The 17,976-nt window shown below is 50.3% G+C and overlaps 1 protein-coding gene across 1 annotated transcript; it reads right to left on the reverse strand.

Annotated features, from left to right (window-relative positions):
• Positions 1–3,635: 3,635 nt before the first annotated feature.
• LOC101270677 (pregnancy-associated glycoprotein 2-like) lies at positions 3,636–12,810 on the reverse strand. Its single transcript, XM_049714416.1, has 9 exons — positions 12,585–12,810; positions 11,322–11,472; positions 10,250–10,367; positions 10,034–10,152; positions 8,652–8,845; positions 7,163–7,279; positions 5,549–5,690; positions 5,350–5,448; positions 3,636–3,894 (listed from the first exon to the last, which is right to left on the reverse strand). Exons 1-9 carry the CDS (start codon positions 12,683–12,685, stop codon positions 3,742–3,744), a joined length of 1,194 nt encoding a protein of 397 aa, XP_049570373.1. The 5' UTR covers positions 12,686–12,810; the 3' UTR covers positions 3,636–3,741.
• Positions 12,811–17,976: the final 5,166 nt, after the last annotated feature.

Here is a 17,976-nt window from a genome sequence, read left to right on the forward strand (position 1 = left end):
CAGCTTGTGTAACTGAAACTTCGTATCAGATGAATAGCAACTGCACATTTTCCCCCTCCCTGACCCCTGACAACCATCATTTTACTCTCTGCTTCTACGAGTTTGACTATTTTAGATAACTTATATGGGTGGAATCATACTGTATTCGTCCAACTGGGTTTGTCCTGCTTATCTCACTTAGCATAACATCCTCAAGTTCCATCTATGTGGTTGAAAATGGCAAGATTTCCTTCTTTTTTAAAGGCTCAATAATATTCCATTGTATATCTCTACCACATTTCCTTTATCCATTCAACTGTTGATGGAGCTAAGTTGTTTCTGCATCTTGGCTATTGTGAATGATGTTGCAACGTACATGACAGGACAAATATCCCTTTGAGATCATGGTGTTAACTTTTTGGAATACATACCCGGAAGTGGGATTGCTGGATCAAATAGTAATTCTCTTTTTAAGTTTTTGAGGAACCTCCATTCTGTTTTCCAGCGGCTACACCATTTTACATCCCCGCCAACAGTGTACAGGGTTCCACATCCTCTTCAACACTTGTTATCTTCTGTTTTTTGATAATGACCATCCTAACTGATGGGAGATGGTATCTCATTGTCATTTGATTTACATTTTCTTGATGATTAGTGAGGGAGGAACTGAGCTTATCCCAAATTTACAGAATAGGAAACTGATGTCCAGAGATGAACTTATCAAGGTCACATGACTGGTAAGGGTCAGAGGTGGGATTTGAACCCAGGCAGAAAAGCTCCAGGATGTACGTGCCTGGCGAGTACGCCACATTGTCTTCCGTGTGCTTAGCAAACCTGGGATCATGCTGTTTTGTATTCTGTTCTTTTCTCTCAATGTCATATTGGAATGATTTCTCATAACATTAAATGTTCTGCTGAAACACAATTTTAAGGCGGTTGGTTGCATGATGACCTATCTATGCTGTGGACACTTTATGTTTACTGGGCCTGGGATGTCCCAGATTTTCCCTTTTGTAGGAGACTGTGAGGACTACATCCTGCTTATTTATGTTTGCAGGTGCTTCTGATCATCGCTTTAGCATAAACCTTAGAAGCAAAATTACTGGGACGAGACTATACATATTTTAAGAACAAGTCATTCCAAAAAGATTGTACCAACTTACAGTCTTTCAAGAAGTGTTTAGGATCTATCTTTCCCTGTTTTTTCTACCTTTTCTCTCACCGGTGGCTATAAATCTCTTTGGTCTGCATTGGGTAAAGGATAAAAGTGGAAGGTGGGGGAAGATTGTTGCTTCGAAGATCAGACTTTGGGACTTCCCTTGGCGGTTCAGTGGTTAAGAGTCCACACTTCCAAGGCAGGCAATGTGGGTTTGATCCATTGTCAGGGAACTAAGATGCCATGTGCCATGCAGCTTGGTCAAAAAAAAAAAAAAAAGTTGATGAAGATCAGAATTTCTCCTCATGTTGGTAGCACAGGCTACAAATATAGAGCCTCAGGAACAGTGGGCTCATTAACCCACACAGCTCCAGCCCTGGCCTTAGGCTCATCTAGGGAGGCAAAGCCTGACTCTTTCTGCTTGATATTACGGCAGTAAGCCACGCTGACACCGTATGTCTCCCGACATGATGCAGCAGTGCGTTCTAGTGGAAGCATCTACTAATTCATCCATTCATTTATTCAACATGTATTTACTGAGGGCCTACGATGTGCCTGTAACCACTACTGGAGCCACAAGATTGGAGGAGACTTCCTTCATCTGTACAATGGGGGTCATGCCCTGCAGGGGCTCATGGGGAGACAGTGAAATGCATATGTAATTAACCAGAGCTATTATTCTTACTCTTATTGGTAGTTTCTCCCCAACAGAGACATTGCTTATGGTTCCATGAAGACCACTTGGAAAATGAGTTTGACAAACTGTTCACTTGAGTCTCCATTAAGCCCATGCATGACATTTGCTGTTTTAAAAAAAATGCCATTTCTGCTCTCACCTTTCCCCCTTTGTCAGCTCTGCAACCAGTCCTCTTTCATCGCCCTCAAGCCGATCATAATCCAGGGCCACCCCAGAGGGACCAGGCACACGTAACCGTGGACATACGGCAGGTGTGCACAGAGAAGGTAGCTGCAAGGCTTAGGGGTGTGTTTCAGGGTGGGGTGACAAGACTGAAGTGAATGCCCCCCTCTCGCCCGACTGCAGCCTTTCCCTGGTCCCTGAAGAGGAAGCCCCTCACTCCTCTGGCCCCCTACCCACACCTGTGTTGCTTTCTCCATCTGGCCCTTCCCATTGGGGGTTGTCTCTTTATGTGTCTCCATGAATCGGTGGCGGGTTCCTAACCCAGCCCTCTATCGCTGGGGTCCACCCCAGCACCTGGCACATAGTAGGTGCTCAGTAAATTTGTCCTGAATGGAGAGATGAGGAAGGAAAGGCGTCGTCCCTTTCGCTGATTTGTCTTGCCCGAGTAAAGGCCCATACCGTGCATTGCGTGGGGTGTGTTTTCCACCTTGTTTATTCTTCCCTGCTCCTTCTCTCACGTGGGTCTCCCTCCACCTCTGACCCCTGCTGTCCCCAGCCTGGACCTCTGCTTCCAGGTGGGAAGAAGTGATGCTTCCACTCCAAATGTGCCAAACCATGGCAGCTCGAACCAGTGGTTTGTAGCTCTGCCCCTGGAGGAAGCTCAGAAACGCTGAAGGCTTAGTGCACCCTGGGGCCCCTTTACATGCGTGGCATCCTCGCCAGCAGCCTTGGAGGCCAAGGGAAGGAGCATGCTGGGCCCTGGAGGGGTGGGCATGGCTCAGGGATCCATCACTTGGGATCCACACGGCCCATCAGTTGGGACGTGGGACTAGAAAGGACACTGCAGGTGTGGGTGGCAGAGAGCTGGTGACTGGGGTGGGGGGACAAACGGGAACCATCTCAGCTTGAAGGGCCTCACCCAGAACCCCCCTGGAGCAGGCCACTGCCAAAGGTCCTGTGAGATGGGAAGGGTAGAAGGTATTTTTATTACCCGTTACCATCCCTCTGAAAGAGGAGGGGGCGGAGTTGGTGGGGGCCATCACAAACTCTTCCACTGTCTGGAACACTCGCGGCCACTTCCTTGGGGCCTGCCTCGCCCCAGCTGCAGTCACGTGGTGCTGGAGGAGACTGTCAATCACGTTGGGCAGGGCCACGTGATCAAGTAAAGCCAATCATAGTACCCCCAAGCCCCCCGCCAGGATGGTTGCTCCAGGGCTGGACACGTGATCTGAGGTGGCCCAATCAGAGCCCTCCTTGGTATCCTGAGGTTTTTCTGAGCTTCATTCCTTAGGGATTAGACGCGATAGGGATAAATGTGTAGAAGTGTGAGGGAAGAAAGTTGTCAGGCTAAGAGAATCAAAGATGAGAGACGGGAAAGAGTGAGGGAGGGAAAGAGGGAGCTGATGGCTTCTGATTCCTTGGGTCCAGTCACTGAGATCTTCGCATCTGCTGTGGTTCCTGTGTCCCGGACCCCCAGTGTCCTTCCAGTAAGTCTCCCCTTTCCTTGAAGCCACTTGGAGTTGGGCTCCTCTCACTTGTGGTTCAGATCCTGCCCGATCATGATGCACCTCCCCGACCCAAAGAGAGGCACCCATTTGTCTTAGCACCGTTGAGAATGGAAACTTTTATTCTTTGCTGAGAATGGGGCTTTGCAGAGCATCACAGTCCACCGCCATCCCTGGGTGGGAGTGCCCTACGTGTGAGTGTGTGTTTGGAGGGGGCCTGACTGCTGAAGCGGCCCCAGCCTTTACACTGCGGGAGCCAGGCCAACCCTGTTGTTTCCCCGATCGTAAACCGAGAAATACAGCCTCAGGAAGACGTCGCCCAGGATCCAGGTCTCCGAGTGGCTCATGTTCTCTGTGCCCCCTCCAAAGTTGCTGAGGCATTGGCCCTGAAGGTTCTGGGGGAGACGGAAATGCACAGCAGTCAGCCTGAGCCCTTACCTGCCACCCTCTCGGCATCCGGAGCCGGCAGCTTCTCGGTTTTATCTCCCTCCTTTGGTAAGAACCAAGTGGCTCTCTCAGCAGCTGCGGAAGTGGGGTGCCCATCCAAGACCAAGAACGGCCAAGGCATGTGGTTGCCATGAGGGAGAGGGGCTGGGGGAGGGGAGGACGGGAGTTTGGGATGAGCAGATGCAAAGCACTATAGAGAGGATGGGTGAACGACAAGGCCCTGCTGTAGAGCCCAGGGAGCTCTATTCAAGCTCCCGTGATCAACTAGTGGAAAAGAAGAAGAAAAAGGATACAAACACATGTATAACTGAGTCAGTTTGCTGTACAGCAGAAATCAACAAAACACTGTATATCAACTATACTTGAATAAAATGTTAAACAAGAGCAAGGATGGCCTGTAATTCCCCTCATTCCTTCTGACCCTGCTCGCCGTTTCCTCTGCAGGGAATGCCTTTGCTTCTCCCTCTTCCCCACGACCCGACCCGTTCTTAGAGACTGCGCTCAGCCCCTCTAGGAAGGCTTCCTGGCCCCACGCTCACCCTCCCTGGCCACTCCAGGCCGGGTTGGGTGACTCACCCTGGTGCTCCCCTTGTGTACAGCCCTCATCACTCTAATCTGCGCCCGGCACCCCTCGGCTCAGCCCCCGGGGGTGCCATTTGCACGGGGTCCAGTGCAGATTCGCCTGGACCCATGCAGGCCTCCTCGTGCCTCCATGAGGCTGGGGGTTTAGAATGACTGAAATTCCCTTTCTTCCTCAAAGCCTCCTTGAGGCCATCAGCCTCCTCTGAACTCACACAGGGATCTGACATTAAGCCTCAACCCTGTGCAAGGGCCGTGCGGTCACTGTGCACCCTTAATTCACGGGAGCATGCAGCCTCCCCACAGAGGGGTCTGGTACCCCAACTCACAGAGTGGGAAGTGGGGCTTAGCAAGGGGAAGTCGCAGGCGAGGACGAGGGTCGCCATGTAATTTGTCATCCAAAGCAGGACACCTTCGAGGTGGGAGGGAGACCGTTAACCATTATGGTGGGACAACACACTGAGACTGTGGCCACCCACCCCACTTGTCCCTTGGCCTATTGCAGGGATTGCTAGAGCTGACTTTCCGTGTTCATCTATCTGAGGGCTCAGGTTGAACTGAAGCTCCTTGAGGGCCGAGGCCCTTAGTGTTCCCTTCTCCTTGTGCCTCGCACCAGGCCAGCACGGGGCAGTGTTCCATTTATTTCAGGATGATGGAAGTCCCAGACTGCCCCTTACTCTCAAGTGGTTGGTTTTGTGGGAGGCACTGGCCCAGCCACAGGGGCTCCGTGGCATCTGCAATGGTGTGGCTTGCCCTGCAGAGGGCCCCCTCCTGCAAGCAGGAGCCCAAGGGTTCCTGCAATTCCACCAGGGTTGGCCCTTCACCTTTCTGATGTAGGCTTGAGGGGGCAGTGGGTAGTCGTTGCCGTTGATGCTGAAGATGATTGTAGGCAGGCGAGCCACATAGCTACACGAAACCGCATACTGTTAGAGAAAGAGGGAGAGAGGTTGGCCCAGGTGATCCCTGGTGCGTGACCCTGTGGCGTGACCCTTCACCTCGTGACCCCGTGGCGTGACCCGTCACCTCGTGACCGACAGGGCTGGCGCTGATGAGCATCTGGATGGCGGTGACCAGTCGGCTCGGGCCGAGCACAAACGAGGTCCCGGTATCCAAAATGGCCTGGCAGCCGCGGACACAACCAAAAACCACACCGTTCATGGTGATGCTGGGAGACAGTGGGACAGAGTGGACACCAGGATCACTGTGACGTCTCCCCCCATGACCGCCCCCCTCCCTGACTGTCTCCCTTCAGCTCACGCCCTGCCTCTGTTTGCCTTTGCTCTGGTCGCCTAACCTTCGCTGACTTCCTTTCAGCTCCTGAGTGCATCAGGCTCTTTGGTGCCTCAGGGCCTTGGCATGTGCTGCTCGCCCTTCCTAGAAGACCCCCATCCCCTTTGTCTAGCTAATTTCTCCTCATCTTCCAGGTTCCAGCTTACTTGTCTATTTTTCAGGGAAGTCCTCCCCCCCAGACTAGATCAGCCTCCTGTCCTGGTCACTCTGTAGAGTTCCTCATTACTAGCATGTACCGAAGTGGAAATTCATTATTATGTGTGTGACTCGTTTCATGTACGTCTGCCTTACTAGATGTAAGGGCAAGTTGTAGCCTCAGTGCCTCTCTCAAGTGCCTAGCACACAGCGGATGCACAATGTATGTTTGTTGAATGAATGAATGAATGAAAAAGTGGATGAGGAACAACCAGAGCCCTGTATGTGCTGTGTGACCGATAACGGGTCAACCCACACAGTGAAGATGGAGGTTCTCCGGGGCAGCAGATGCTGAGAGTAGGGGTGTCGGAGACACAGGCTGCCCTGGGAGAGGTTGTCTCCCAGCATGGCCCACTCACACAGCTCAGACACTGAGGCCCCCGGCCAGGCGATGCCTGAGCTAGCCCAGGGGGCCTCCAAAGGACACGGAAGCTTCTGTCTGAGGGTATCACTGAGAATCCCGTCAATTATTGCCCCTTGTTCTCAGGCCACTCCTGGATCCCGGCTTCCTGATTCTCTCTGTCACAGCCCCTGCCCCACTGTGTGCCCGGGATGGGGGGTGGCTATGGGTGGGGCGAGTGTCTCTTTGTATGAGTTGCTTTCAGGTCTCAAGAATGCAGCCAACCTCTCTCCACTGCTGGGGAGTTTCTCCCTCAGGAAACCAGTTTTCCTGGTTTGTCCAGGACTTTCCCTGTTTTGAAACTGGTAGTTTTGTGTAGTGACAGCTCCCTGGGTCCCGGGTAGCCCTAGACAGTTGGTCAACTTATCACAACCCTGTTCAGGCTGGTGAAATCCTCCCTCATCCTCTTTCACTGCACTTCAGGGTCTTCAAACCGTGCTCCCTGCCTTCCAGCGTGGTGGGTGGAGCCCTCTTGGGCTACACACGTCTCTCTGAACCCTGTTCAGGACCCTGGTCAGAGCCCTGGTCAGGGGCCTGGGGTGATTATGAACCCATGGGTGGTGTGTGTATCTGTGTGTGTTTTTGTGTGTATCTGTGTGCCTGTGCGTGTGCTTACACGTGTGTCTTTGGGGGTGGAGCGTATGTCTGTGTGTGTGTGACTGTGCGTCTGTGCGTTTCTTTGTGTGTCTGCATGTGTCCGTGTGCACGTGTGGGAGCATCACTTGGGGTGGCCCTCAGAGGGAGGGTCTTACCGGTTCATGGTTATCTGCCAGTAGTGAGGTCGGGACACTGGTATCCACTGGAGCTTTCCTTTGTGGTAGCTGTTGTCCACCCCGCCTAACATCACAATGCTGCCATTCTCCTTCTGGCTGAGGAGAAAAGAAAGAGGGAGGGCTCGTTGTAGGAGAATAACGGCAGGCACTGTCTGAGGGCTGTGTTTCTCCACCCATCCTTGGCACTATTAGGGTCCCCATTTTACAGAGACGGAAATTGAGGCCCGGAGGGATTGAGGACCTGTCCGAGGTGGGTCACCGACTAGTGAGTGGCACAGAAGGGGTTCGAAGCTGGGCAGCCTGGCTGGGCTCCGACCACCCACCCTTCTGAAGAGGGCCCGGTCCCCTCCAGCAACCAGAGTGCTCAGAGATACCCTCAGAGGACACCGTGCCGGAGGGGTCTGGCTGCCCCCTCGCCTAGCCTGTCATTGTTCAGAAAAGCCGAGGCCCGAGGGCGCCAAGGGTGTGGGCTCAGGCTCACCCAGGGTTGGCTTCACCAGCGTGTGTGACCTGTGCCACCCATGGGGCCTCACACGCAGCAGGGCCCTGAGCCTCTGCTATCCCTGTCTTGAAATTCCCAATACTTTTTTTTTTTTTTTTTTTTTTGCGGTACGCGGGCCTCTCACTGCTGTGGCCTCTCCCGTTGAGGAGCACAGGCTCTGGACGCGCAGGCTCAGCGGCCATGGCTCACGGGCCCAGCCGCTCCACGGCATGTGGGATCCTCCCGGACCGGGGTACGAACCCGCGTCCCCCGCATTGGCAGGCGGACTCTCAACCACTGCGCCACCAGGGAAGCCCCCTAATACTTTTTTTATTTTTTATTTTTTTTCGGTACGCGGGCCTCTCACTGTTGTGGCCTCTCCCGTTGCGGAGCACAGGCTCCGGACGCGCAGGCTCAGCGGCCATGGCTCACGGGCCCAGCTGCTCCGCGGCATGTGGGATCTTCCCGGACCGGGGCATGAACCCACGTCCCCTGCATCGGCAGGCGGACTCCCAACAACTGCGCCACCAGGGAAGCCCCTCCTAATACTTTTTGAACAAGAGGTCCCACGTTTTCATTTCGCGCTGGCACCTGCGAATTGTGTAGCTGCTTCTGGGCTCCTGGTAAAATGTTAGTGAGGAGGAAACATTCCCACCATCCCTATCCTTCCTCCCATATGAAATCCATCAGCACATCCTGTTGCCTTTTCCTCCAACCTGTATCCTGATATCTTCCACTGCTCTCCCTCTTCCCTTCACACCCCCCTGGACCAAGCTGCTGCCCCTGAGCCCATGAGCATGCTTGTGTTCTCATAAAACTTTATTTACAAAAACCAGTGGCAGGGCCAGATGTGGCCCTGGGGCCATAGTTATCCCGGGCTAGACTGTCTCTCAGGAAACTTCTGGATCAGCTGGGCTATAACTTTTCATGCAACTGAAAGCATCTTACAGCTGACTTAGAGAGAGGGCTTGTGCAGTTCAGACTTACGTGCTCAAGTAGAAGGCAAAGACAGACTGAGAAATGACGCCTCGTCTCTTCAGGTTGTCGAAGACAGGGGTGGTCCCTTGGATGGCGAGGCTGCGGTAGCCCAAGCCCAGGATGCCATCAAAGGGTGCATGCTCCAACCCAAACTGCGCCTTGCTCAGGGCAAACGGCTGGACCACATCGACAAGTTTCCCGATCTGTGGGAGAGGAGAGTGTTCCCACATAAAGGTTTGGGAAGTGGGGCTGGGACTGGGCTGGGATGGAGATGCCACGAGCACCGCAGAGAAGAACTGTGGCCTGGCTGTGCCCTGTGTTGACCTCAGATAGTTAGACCAAGCTGCGACTGGAATTTGGGTTCCATTTGTTCTGGCTGTGGCTTTTAACCAACACCTGCCCATCCTGCAAACACCATGTGAAGTGAGCGAAATTGGCCACATGCTTCCTGTGCAGGTGGAAAAACAGGGACTCAACAGGACCAAATGGTTCCGACTGGAGGACAGAATGAGTAGAGAGCAGGATAGTCTTCTCTTCGGCGTCACTATGATCTGATGACAGAAATGGACTGAATTCATCGCAATGCATTGTGGATTCTGCATCTGCCTAGGCAGACAGAAGCCCATTTTACAATGTCGCTGCCAGGGTGCTTATGAAAATTCTGCCTGGGAAACACGCTTTGGGGATGTGCGTCTGCGTGTGTGAGAGAGAGAGAGAATACTCAGGCCCTTTGGGGGATGCAGGCTATAGTTTTCACTAGGCTCTCAAAGGCCCCCTCTTGTGGACCCCCATTTATCAGGCCCTTCCCACGTCTGTGGCCCCCTGCTTTCCCTGTCTGGATTTCCGAAGCCCTCAGTTCCCCGCAACCGCCCAAGATCATTTTTATCCTCTCCCCAGGTACCGCACACCTGATGAATCCTGACTGGCCAGCCCAGCTCCACCGTTTACCTGATGCCTGACCTTGGCAAGGCCCTGGCTTTCTGCACCTCGGTTCCCTCATCTGTCTAGTGGAGCTAATCATAGCACTTGCTATGTGGGGTTGCTGCAGGAGTAAACGAGTTATTACCGTGAAAGTACCTGGCACAGCCTGAGGATATAAGAGTGGGTGCTTTTTTCCCCTCTCTCCCTGCCCCCAGCAAAAGGAACCTTGAGCTGCTCATGGGCAAAGGAGCTGCAAATCCACACCTCAAGCCACTCTCTGGGTCAGCCATTCTGGGAGTTTGTGTGTCAGCAGGGACACTGTCTCCCCAGGGACACAACACTGTGGGGTGGGCGGCCAGCCACTAGGGGACTTTGGGAAAGACGGGCCCTCCCAGTTGGGCCTGCATCTGTTTTGTAAGCTGCGGTTGCTCCCAGGGCCAGCCCTGACTCAGCTTCTGGTTTCCAGTTACCCGAACAGTGTCGTAGCCAAGAAATCCAACCATCCTCCCGGAGCCGTAGGTGAGGTCGACGGGGAAGCCCGAGAGCCGGAAGGTGGTGGACACGTGAGGGTTGAAGACATTGTGTGTATCTGCGGACACAAGAGATGTGTGTCCGTCAGGTGCCAAGGACGGAGAAGGGGGTGGGAGGGGGAGTACAAGATGGGCGGGGGGGGGGCAGGTACTCACAGCAGGGGACACTGTCGCAGTAGGTGGAAGGCACCCACAAGTCAGCTGAGCCGGTGTCAAAGACGACCTTGAACTGCTGAGGGGGCGTTCCAATGCTGATGTTGCCGACATAGGCTAGCTACAGGGGCCGGGGAGGGGTGGTGTGGTCAGACCTGGCTGCCCTGGCCGCCCTCGGTTCCCAGAGTACTGCTTCCCTCGAGGTGTCCCGTGTCTCCTGAGATCACTTTCCAACCGCCCCACCTCACAGCCTCTGCTCACACCGGTGCCTTCATTTGATTTTTTTCTTTCTTTTCCTCCATGCGGGCTCTTAGTTCCCTGACCAGGGATCGAACCCGGTCCCCCTGCAGTGGGAGCGCAGAGTCTTAAGCACTGGCCTGCAGGCGAGTCCTGGTGCGTTCATTTGAGAAGCTCTCCAGTCCCCCCTTTAAGGCCCAGCCTGTTTCTTTCTCCAGTTGGCCCTCCTAGGTCACCCCAGGCCACCTCCTCTGAACTCAGACCATGTCCTATCACCACCACGCTTTTATTTGACATGTATTTACTCTTTGCCTATCGCTCAGGCTGTCCTATGCATTCTTGAGGAAGAGACGAGACCTTTTTAAAAATCAATGACAATAACCATAGTGTTAGATTTTTATGGCGTCACAGGCCATAGGGGCTCAGTAACTTTTTACTGGTGTCCTTGGATCTGCGGAGGCTGAACTTTGTCCGCCTGGGGTTTCAATCTTGATTTGCAGTTGGCTTTATCTTTCGATCAGACACGGCTCACCTTTCATCTGTAACTCAGTGGTTCACTTAGTTCAGGAGGAACAATCTCCCTCAAACTAATGACATATCTTTGGCAAGAAATAGGTGTTTACCTGCCACCTGGTCATTGCCGAGCCCAGTTACCACCGACCAAGAGTTGAGGATGAGAGTGCCCTCTTCTCTGGGAATGGGGTCCGTATTCCCCAGTGTTTCTGCTTCCTGCAGGAGCCCTAGCCCCACCACACCGCCTGGCGCCTCCAGATGAACCCCAGTGCCAGGCCAGAGCACCAGGGGGCGCTGTAGAGTGCCATCCACCCAACACACTCACATCCAGGTAGTTCCTCAGGGGATGAAGAGACAATTTTGGGTCATGGGCGACATTCTGGGACCTGTCGTCATTGTTCCTCAACAGGAAGTTTGTCAGCAAGTTTTTTTCCCTGAGGGTTTCTCGCATGGTCTTCATCTTTGTTAGAGGGATTCTTTCACCGAGCATTGGGAAAAGGAAACAAAGAAGGGTCAGCAACCAGCTGTCTGTGTTATAGTACGACTGTCATACCTTGCATTGTAATGGCACTGTGTATATTCCAAGCATTTTTATGAGTGTCCTCTCATATCAGGACGCTATGCAAAGGCGATGGCAAATGCCTAGGTTTGAATACAGGTTCTGTTGTTTAATTTGGGTAAGCCATATGACCATTTGGAGTCTCAGTTTCCCCCTCGGTAGGGAAAAAGGTAGAATATAACTCCTATCGTCCGTATAGAATGCTCTGGGTATTAAGTGAGATGATGTATATAATGTGCCTGATATGTAAGAAGTGTCAACAATGACAGCCCTTCCCATTGCTATTGCCATCCCACTGTATCTTTTTCTAAGAAGTTCTGGGAAGGAGTCCGAAGGGGGATCATTACCCTCTTTTTACAGGGGAGGAATTTGAAATGCAGGGAGTTTGTGACTTGGCTGTGGTCACACTGCTTGTTAGAGGTAAATCAGCCTAGAAGTAGCCTTCCAGATCTTTCTCCGGGGCTCCAGCAGAAGAGAAGGGTGAGAGAGGAAGCCAGGAGATGGGGAATAAATTAGGGAAATTAAGAAGCTAGAGAAGCAAGGAAGAATCAAAATAGAAAAAACAAAACAAAACAAAAAAACTGAAAACTCAGAGAGTTCTGCATGCACAGAGACATCCAAAGGGGATGGAGAGATAAAGGAGAGAGATACAGAGATGAAGACACAGACACATACACAGAAATGCAGAGAGAGCAGAGAGAATACCTAGAAGCAATCACAGGAGAAATGCTGTTCATAGGACCACACTTACAGTTGCACAGGCTGTGCACTGAGCAATCCCAAGGAGTGCCATTTTCACATAGGTCATGATGTGACGGTACCCCAAGAGTTGTGCAGCCCTGCAGGCCTACCCCAAGACCCTTGGGCCCCATGTTGCCCATGGCACGGTACTCATCAATAAGTGAGAGTTGAACTTCAAGAGTGTCAGGGAATGATTACATTCCCTTCTAACCCTGATGGGTGGAAGAATAAGAGGACAAGGAAGACCCCAGAAAGAGAGATGATGCCACTTACAGTCCCCGCACTTACATGACTAGGCACTCTGAGAGGGCCACCAGCCCAAGGATCCCAAGCCACTTCATGCTTCTTTTCTGGGTCCAAGTACTCAGGAAAGAGTGAGTTCTGAGCATGCAGTGCTGGCCAAGAGCTCCTAGTTATATATGCTCTGACATGCCCTAATTGTCCCCCTTAGGCCATTAATGGATCTGATCAGAAATACGAACCTCTCGATACAATCTTTACCTCCATCAGTGTCTGTGGGGAGTGGACTTGGAAAATTCTCAGAATACAGAGACTTCTACTGTAATCTCTTCCTTGGGGCTTGGCTGAAAAACCAAACTGAACTGCACGGATTAACTAAGAGTGGGGAGACTGTCGCCAACTTGGAGATAAAACACTGCTAACAACGTGATAAAAGTCAATGCTAGGGGCCATGCTTGACATTCGTGATCTCATGTGGTCATGAAGCGTGCGTTGTTGTCCTCAGCTGGAGAGGAGATCGCTCGGAGGAAAAGAGTTCAAATGGCAAAGTGAAGACTTTAGGGGCAGCCCAGTGACATGCGAGTGGCTTTATGTAGTGGGACAGATGGCACAGTTCAGGGGCACCTAGGATGTCAATCTGCATCAAAGATCTGGGCTAGAGTAGTATTACAATTGCACAGCTTCACTATTGAGAGAAATGTGATGCATGCATCCACAAGATACTTTATATCGTCCAACAAACATACACGGAGGACCCTGTGTGCTAGGGTCCGGGGTAGATGCTGTAAAGTCAAAGTCAAGTAAGACACAGGAGGTTCTTATCTTCAGGGAGCTAGCAGTCTAGGGAAGCTCTCACAAACGCATGACTCAGGAGGCAAGAGAAATGAATGGAAGGGCTGGGCGGGCACCAGGGACACAGGGCAGCACATGCCCTACCACTGGGGGCAGCCGCTCCTCAGCTCCCACAGCGGCTGGTTGGCAAGTTTTCAAGAGAAGTTAGAAGTCTGGATATTTATGTAAAATCCCCTGATTTTAAATGTTAGCGACCAATTTTGTTTTTTTCAAAAAACATAGTGTGAGCCAAACCTCAAACAACTAACTGTGTGCTGGATTCAGCCTGCAGGCTGTGCAGGTTTTTGTTTCTGGCCTAGAGGTGGGAGTAGAGAGGGGACAGAGAGGGGGTTCAATTCATGTTGGTCGAATGAGTAAGAGAACGAATGCATCTTAACCATGTTAATTTTCCTTCCTTATGTAAAGAAAGATTACCAGGGTCATATAAACCAATGAATTTAATAATGTCCACTTGCTGAGCATCTGGTATAATTCCCCACTAGGGTCCATGCCTTGAAACATTTTCTCTACCAAACCAAGCATGCAAAGAAATAACTTCTAAGTGTCTTATCAGTCAAAGAAGACAAAAGAGACCACTCAGAGCTCCTGCTCAGCCTGAGGTGAACAGGGCTACCTGTTAAACTGTTATTCCAGCCAAAGTGAAGATGATGGAGTTTTATGGTTCCTTCCAGGCTTCCCAGGACGTGGGTGTTCCTGCGTGAGATCTATCCAGGCCTGTCCCTCGGGTAGAACAACGGGAGGCTGGCCTGGCCACCAGGCGGGTGATAGATTGGGTGCTGCGTCTTCCTACTCATTTTTGAATGTTGTTAAAATTCAGTTTTGGCGTTTCAGTCCCTACGCAGGGTATCTGACGGCAACTAGCAAGTGACACACACTATACCATTTAGCTCAGCAATTCTACTTCTAGGGATCTATCCCAAAGATACACTGGCAAAAATACAAAAAGACATATGTACAAGCCATTCACTGCAACACTGTTTGTAAAAGCAGAAGTTAGAAACTTACCTGTAGTGACCATCCATGGGGGAGTGTTGAATAAGGCACAGGGCATCCGAACAACTGGGCATGATGCAGATGGAGGGAGACGTGGAGGGTGAGATCTTCAGGGTGTACTGTTTAGTTTTTAAAAAAGGGGAACCGGAGAAGTGCTTCTAGTTTGTTACTTTTACATACGTGTATATGTCTATTTTCAATAAGAAAGAGTGGAAGAATAAGCCAAAGACTAAAGGAAAAAAATTGTAATTTATGGGGGAGGGGCAGGGACAGAAGTGTGATTTTTCGTCTTATAGTTTGACTTTGCAACCATGTACATGTGTTCCAGAATCAAAGAAGAGATAAACACATCTGTCGAAATTGAGAACTAAGACAAATGAGCCTAATTCTACCAAGTTGGTGACCCAGCCGCACACAACAAAACATTACTTAAGTGGCTTTAAAATGCAGAACTTTGACCTACATTCAGAGTGGGATATCTTCTAAGAACAAAGACAAACACACAAACACATCCTCCCTCCAAAACCAAACCCAAAACCAAAAGCCAAAGAAATCTGAAACTATATCCAGCACCTTATTGTTGGTGATGTTGCTACTGTTATTTTGAGAGTATCTTATGTATGTTACAGGTTAAAGCAAGTAAGTAACTAATGCTAATGTTGTCATGAAGCACGACTTCCAGTGGAAGAGAGAAAAGATGTTTACGTATGAAACAAAAAGCTTAAGTAAAACCCTGCGGTCTGAAAACTTGAATTGGAAGTATAAGTTTGTACCAATTAATTATTTTCTTTTTCTTTTTAAATAAAATCTCTACTTTCTGGGTCTGACCACTGAAAAGCCTAGAAGCAATGGCAACTTGATATCAGGGACTTAGTGACTATCCTGAGGCCTAGCCTGTGGCCTCTGAACACCCTTTCCCACCAGAAGATACAGAGATTCTTGAAGAGATGGTTGATTTCAGGGCTGGGCCAAGAAATGCACAAGATAAGCCTGGGAATCTTGAAGGACCAGAAAGGTGAGGGCCTTCAAAGATCACCGGGGGCTGGACAAAAAGTTTAGGAATCCATATAAAAAGGCCAAAGTGGGACAATTTTAGCATCACATCAAATCGACTGAAACAAAATTAAATATATAAAAAACCATGACCGGGACTTCCCTGGTGGCGCAGTGTATAAGACTCCGGGCTCCCAGTGCAGGGGGCCTGGGTTTGATCCCTGGTCAGGGAACTAGGTCCCACATGCCACAACTAAGAGTTCACATGATGCAGCTAAAGATCCTGCATGCCGCAACTGAGAATCCCGAGTGCCGCAACAAAGACCCGGCACAGCCAAATAAATAATAAATATATATTTTGAAAGGCCGAATAATATTCCATTCTATGTCTCTACCACATTTCCTTTATCCATTCAACTGTTGATGGAGCTAAGTTGTTTCTGCATCTTGGCTATTGTGAATGATGTTGCAACGTACAAGACAGGACAAATACCCCTTTGAGATCATGGTGTGAATTTTTTGGAATACATACCCAGAAGTGGGATTGCTGGATCAAATAGTAATTCTCTTTTTAAGTTTTTGAGGAACCTCCATTCTGTTTTCCAGTGGCTACACCATTTTACATCCCCACCAACAGTGTACAGGGTTCCACATCCTCTTCAACACTTGTTATCTTTTGTTTTTTGATAATGACCATCCTAACTGGTGGGAGATGGTATCTCATTGTCATTTGATTTGCATTTTCTTGATGATTAGTGAGGGAGGAACTAAGTTTATCCCAAATTTACAGAATAGGAAACTGATGTCCAGAGATGAACTTACCAAGGTCACATGACTGGTAAGGGTCAGAGGTGGGATTTGAACCCAGGCAGAAAAGCTCCAGGATGTACGTGCCTGGCGAGTACGTCGCACTGTCTTCCATGTGCTTAGCAAACCTGGGATCATGCTGTTTTGTATTCTGTTCTTTTCTCTCAATGTCATATTGGAATGATTTCTCATAACATTAAATGTTCTGCTGAAACACAATTTTAAGGCAGTTGGTTGCATGATGACCTATCTATGCTGTGGACACTTTATGTTTACTGGGCCTGGGACATCCCAGATTTTCCCTTTTGTAGGAGACTCTGAGGACTACTTCCTGCTTATTTATGTCTGCGGGTCCTTCTGATCATCGCTTTAGCATAAACCTTAGAAGCAAAATTACTGGGACAAGACTATACATATTTTAAGAACAAGTCATTCCAAAAAGATTGTACCAACTTACAGTCTTTCAAGAAGTGTTTAGGATCTATCTTTCCCTGTTTTTTCTACCTTTTCTCTCACCGGTGGCTATAAATCTCTTTGGTCTGCATTGGGTAAAGGATAAAAGTGGAAGGTGGGGGAAGATTGTTGCTTCGAAGATCAGACTTTGGGACTTCCCTTGGCGGTTCAGTGGTTAAGAGTCCACACTTCCAAGGCAGAGGACATGGGTTTGACCCTGGTTGGGGAATTAAGATCCCACATGCTATGCAGCGCAGACAAAAAAATAGAAATAAAATTAAAAAGTTGATGAAGATCAGAATTTCTCCTCATGTTGGTAGCACAGGCTACAAATATAGAGCCTCAGGAACAGTGGGCTCATTAACCCACACAGCTCCAGCCCTGGCCTTAGGCTCATCTAGGGAGGCAAAGCCTGACTCTTTCTGCTTGATATTACGGCAGTAAGCCACGCTGACACCGTATGTGTCCCGACATGATGCAGCAGTGCGTTCTAGTGGAAGCATCTACTAATTCATCCATTCATTTACTCAACATGTATTTACTGAGGGCCTACCATGTGCCTGTAACCACTACTGGAGCCACAAGATTGGAGGAGACTTCCTTCATCTGTACAATGGGGGTCATGCCCTGCAGGGGCTCATGGGGAGACAGTGAAATGCATATGTAATTAACCAGAGCTATTATTCTTACTCTTATTGGTAGTTTCTCCCCAACAGAGACATTGCTTATGGTTCCATGAAGACCACTTGGAAAATGAGTTTGACAAACTGTTCACTTGAGTCTCCATTAAGCCCATGCATGACATTTGCTGTTTTAAAAAAAATGCCATTTCTGCTCTCACCTTTTCCCCCTTTGTCAGCTCTGCAACCAGTCCTCTTTCACCCCCCCCAAACCGATCATAATCCAGGGCCACCCCAGAGGGACCAGGCACACGTAACCGTGGACGTACGGCAGGTGTGCACAGAGAAGGTAACTGCAAGGCTTAGGGGTGTGTTTCAGGGTGGGGTGACAAGACTGAAGTGAATGCCCCCCTCTCGCCCGACTGCAGCCTTTCCCTGGTCCCTGAAGAGGAAGCCCCTCACTCCTCTGGCCCCCTACCCACACCTGTGTTGCTTTCTCCATCTGGCCCTCCACATTGGGGGTTGTCTCTTTATGTGTCTCCATGAATCGGTGGTGGGTTCCTAACCCAGCCCTCTATCCCTGGGGTCCACCCCAGCACCTGGCACATAGTAGGTGCTCAGTAAATTTGTCCTGAATGGAGAGATGAGGAAGGAAGGGCGTCGTCACTTTCGCTGATTTGTCTTGCCCGAGTAAAGGCCCATACCGTGCATTGCGTGGGGTG

This window comes from Orcinus orca, chromosome 8, assembly GCF_937001465.1.
Source record: "Orcinus orca chromosome 8, mOrcOrc1.1, whole genome shotgun sequence".
In the NCBI taxonomy this organism is placed as follows: Eukaryota; Metazoa; Chordata; class Mammalia; order Artiodactyla; family Delphinidae; genus Orcinus; species Orcinus orca.

What these genes read in the sequence shown, in the direction of transcription:
- LOC101270677 (XM_049714416.1), bottom strand. Translation starts at nt 12,685, where the DNA reads ATGCTCAGAACTCACTCTTTCCTGAGTACTTGGACCCAGAAAAGAAGC. An exon ending in TTGGCTACGACACTGTTCGG is followed by an intron (nt 8,846 to 10,033) that starts GTAACTGGAAAC and finishes CCTCTCCCACAG; the next exon opens with ATCGGGAAACTTGTCGATGT. An exon ending in CTCAAGCCTACATCAGAAAG is followed by an intron (nt 3,895 to 5,349) that starts GTGAAGGGCCAA and finishes CGTCTCCCCCAG; the next exon opens with AACCTTCAGGGCCAATGCCT.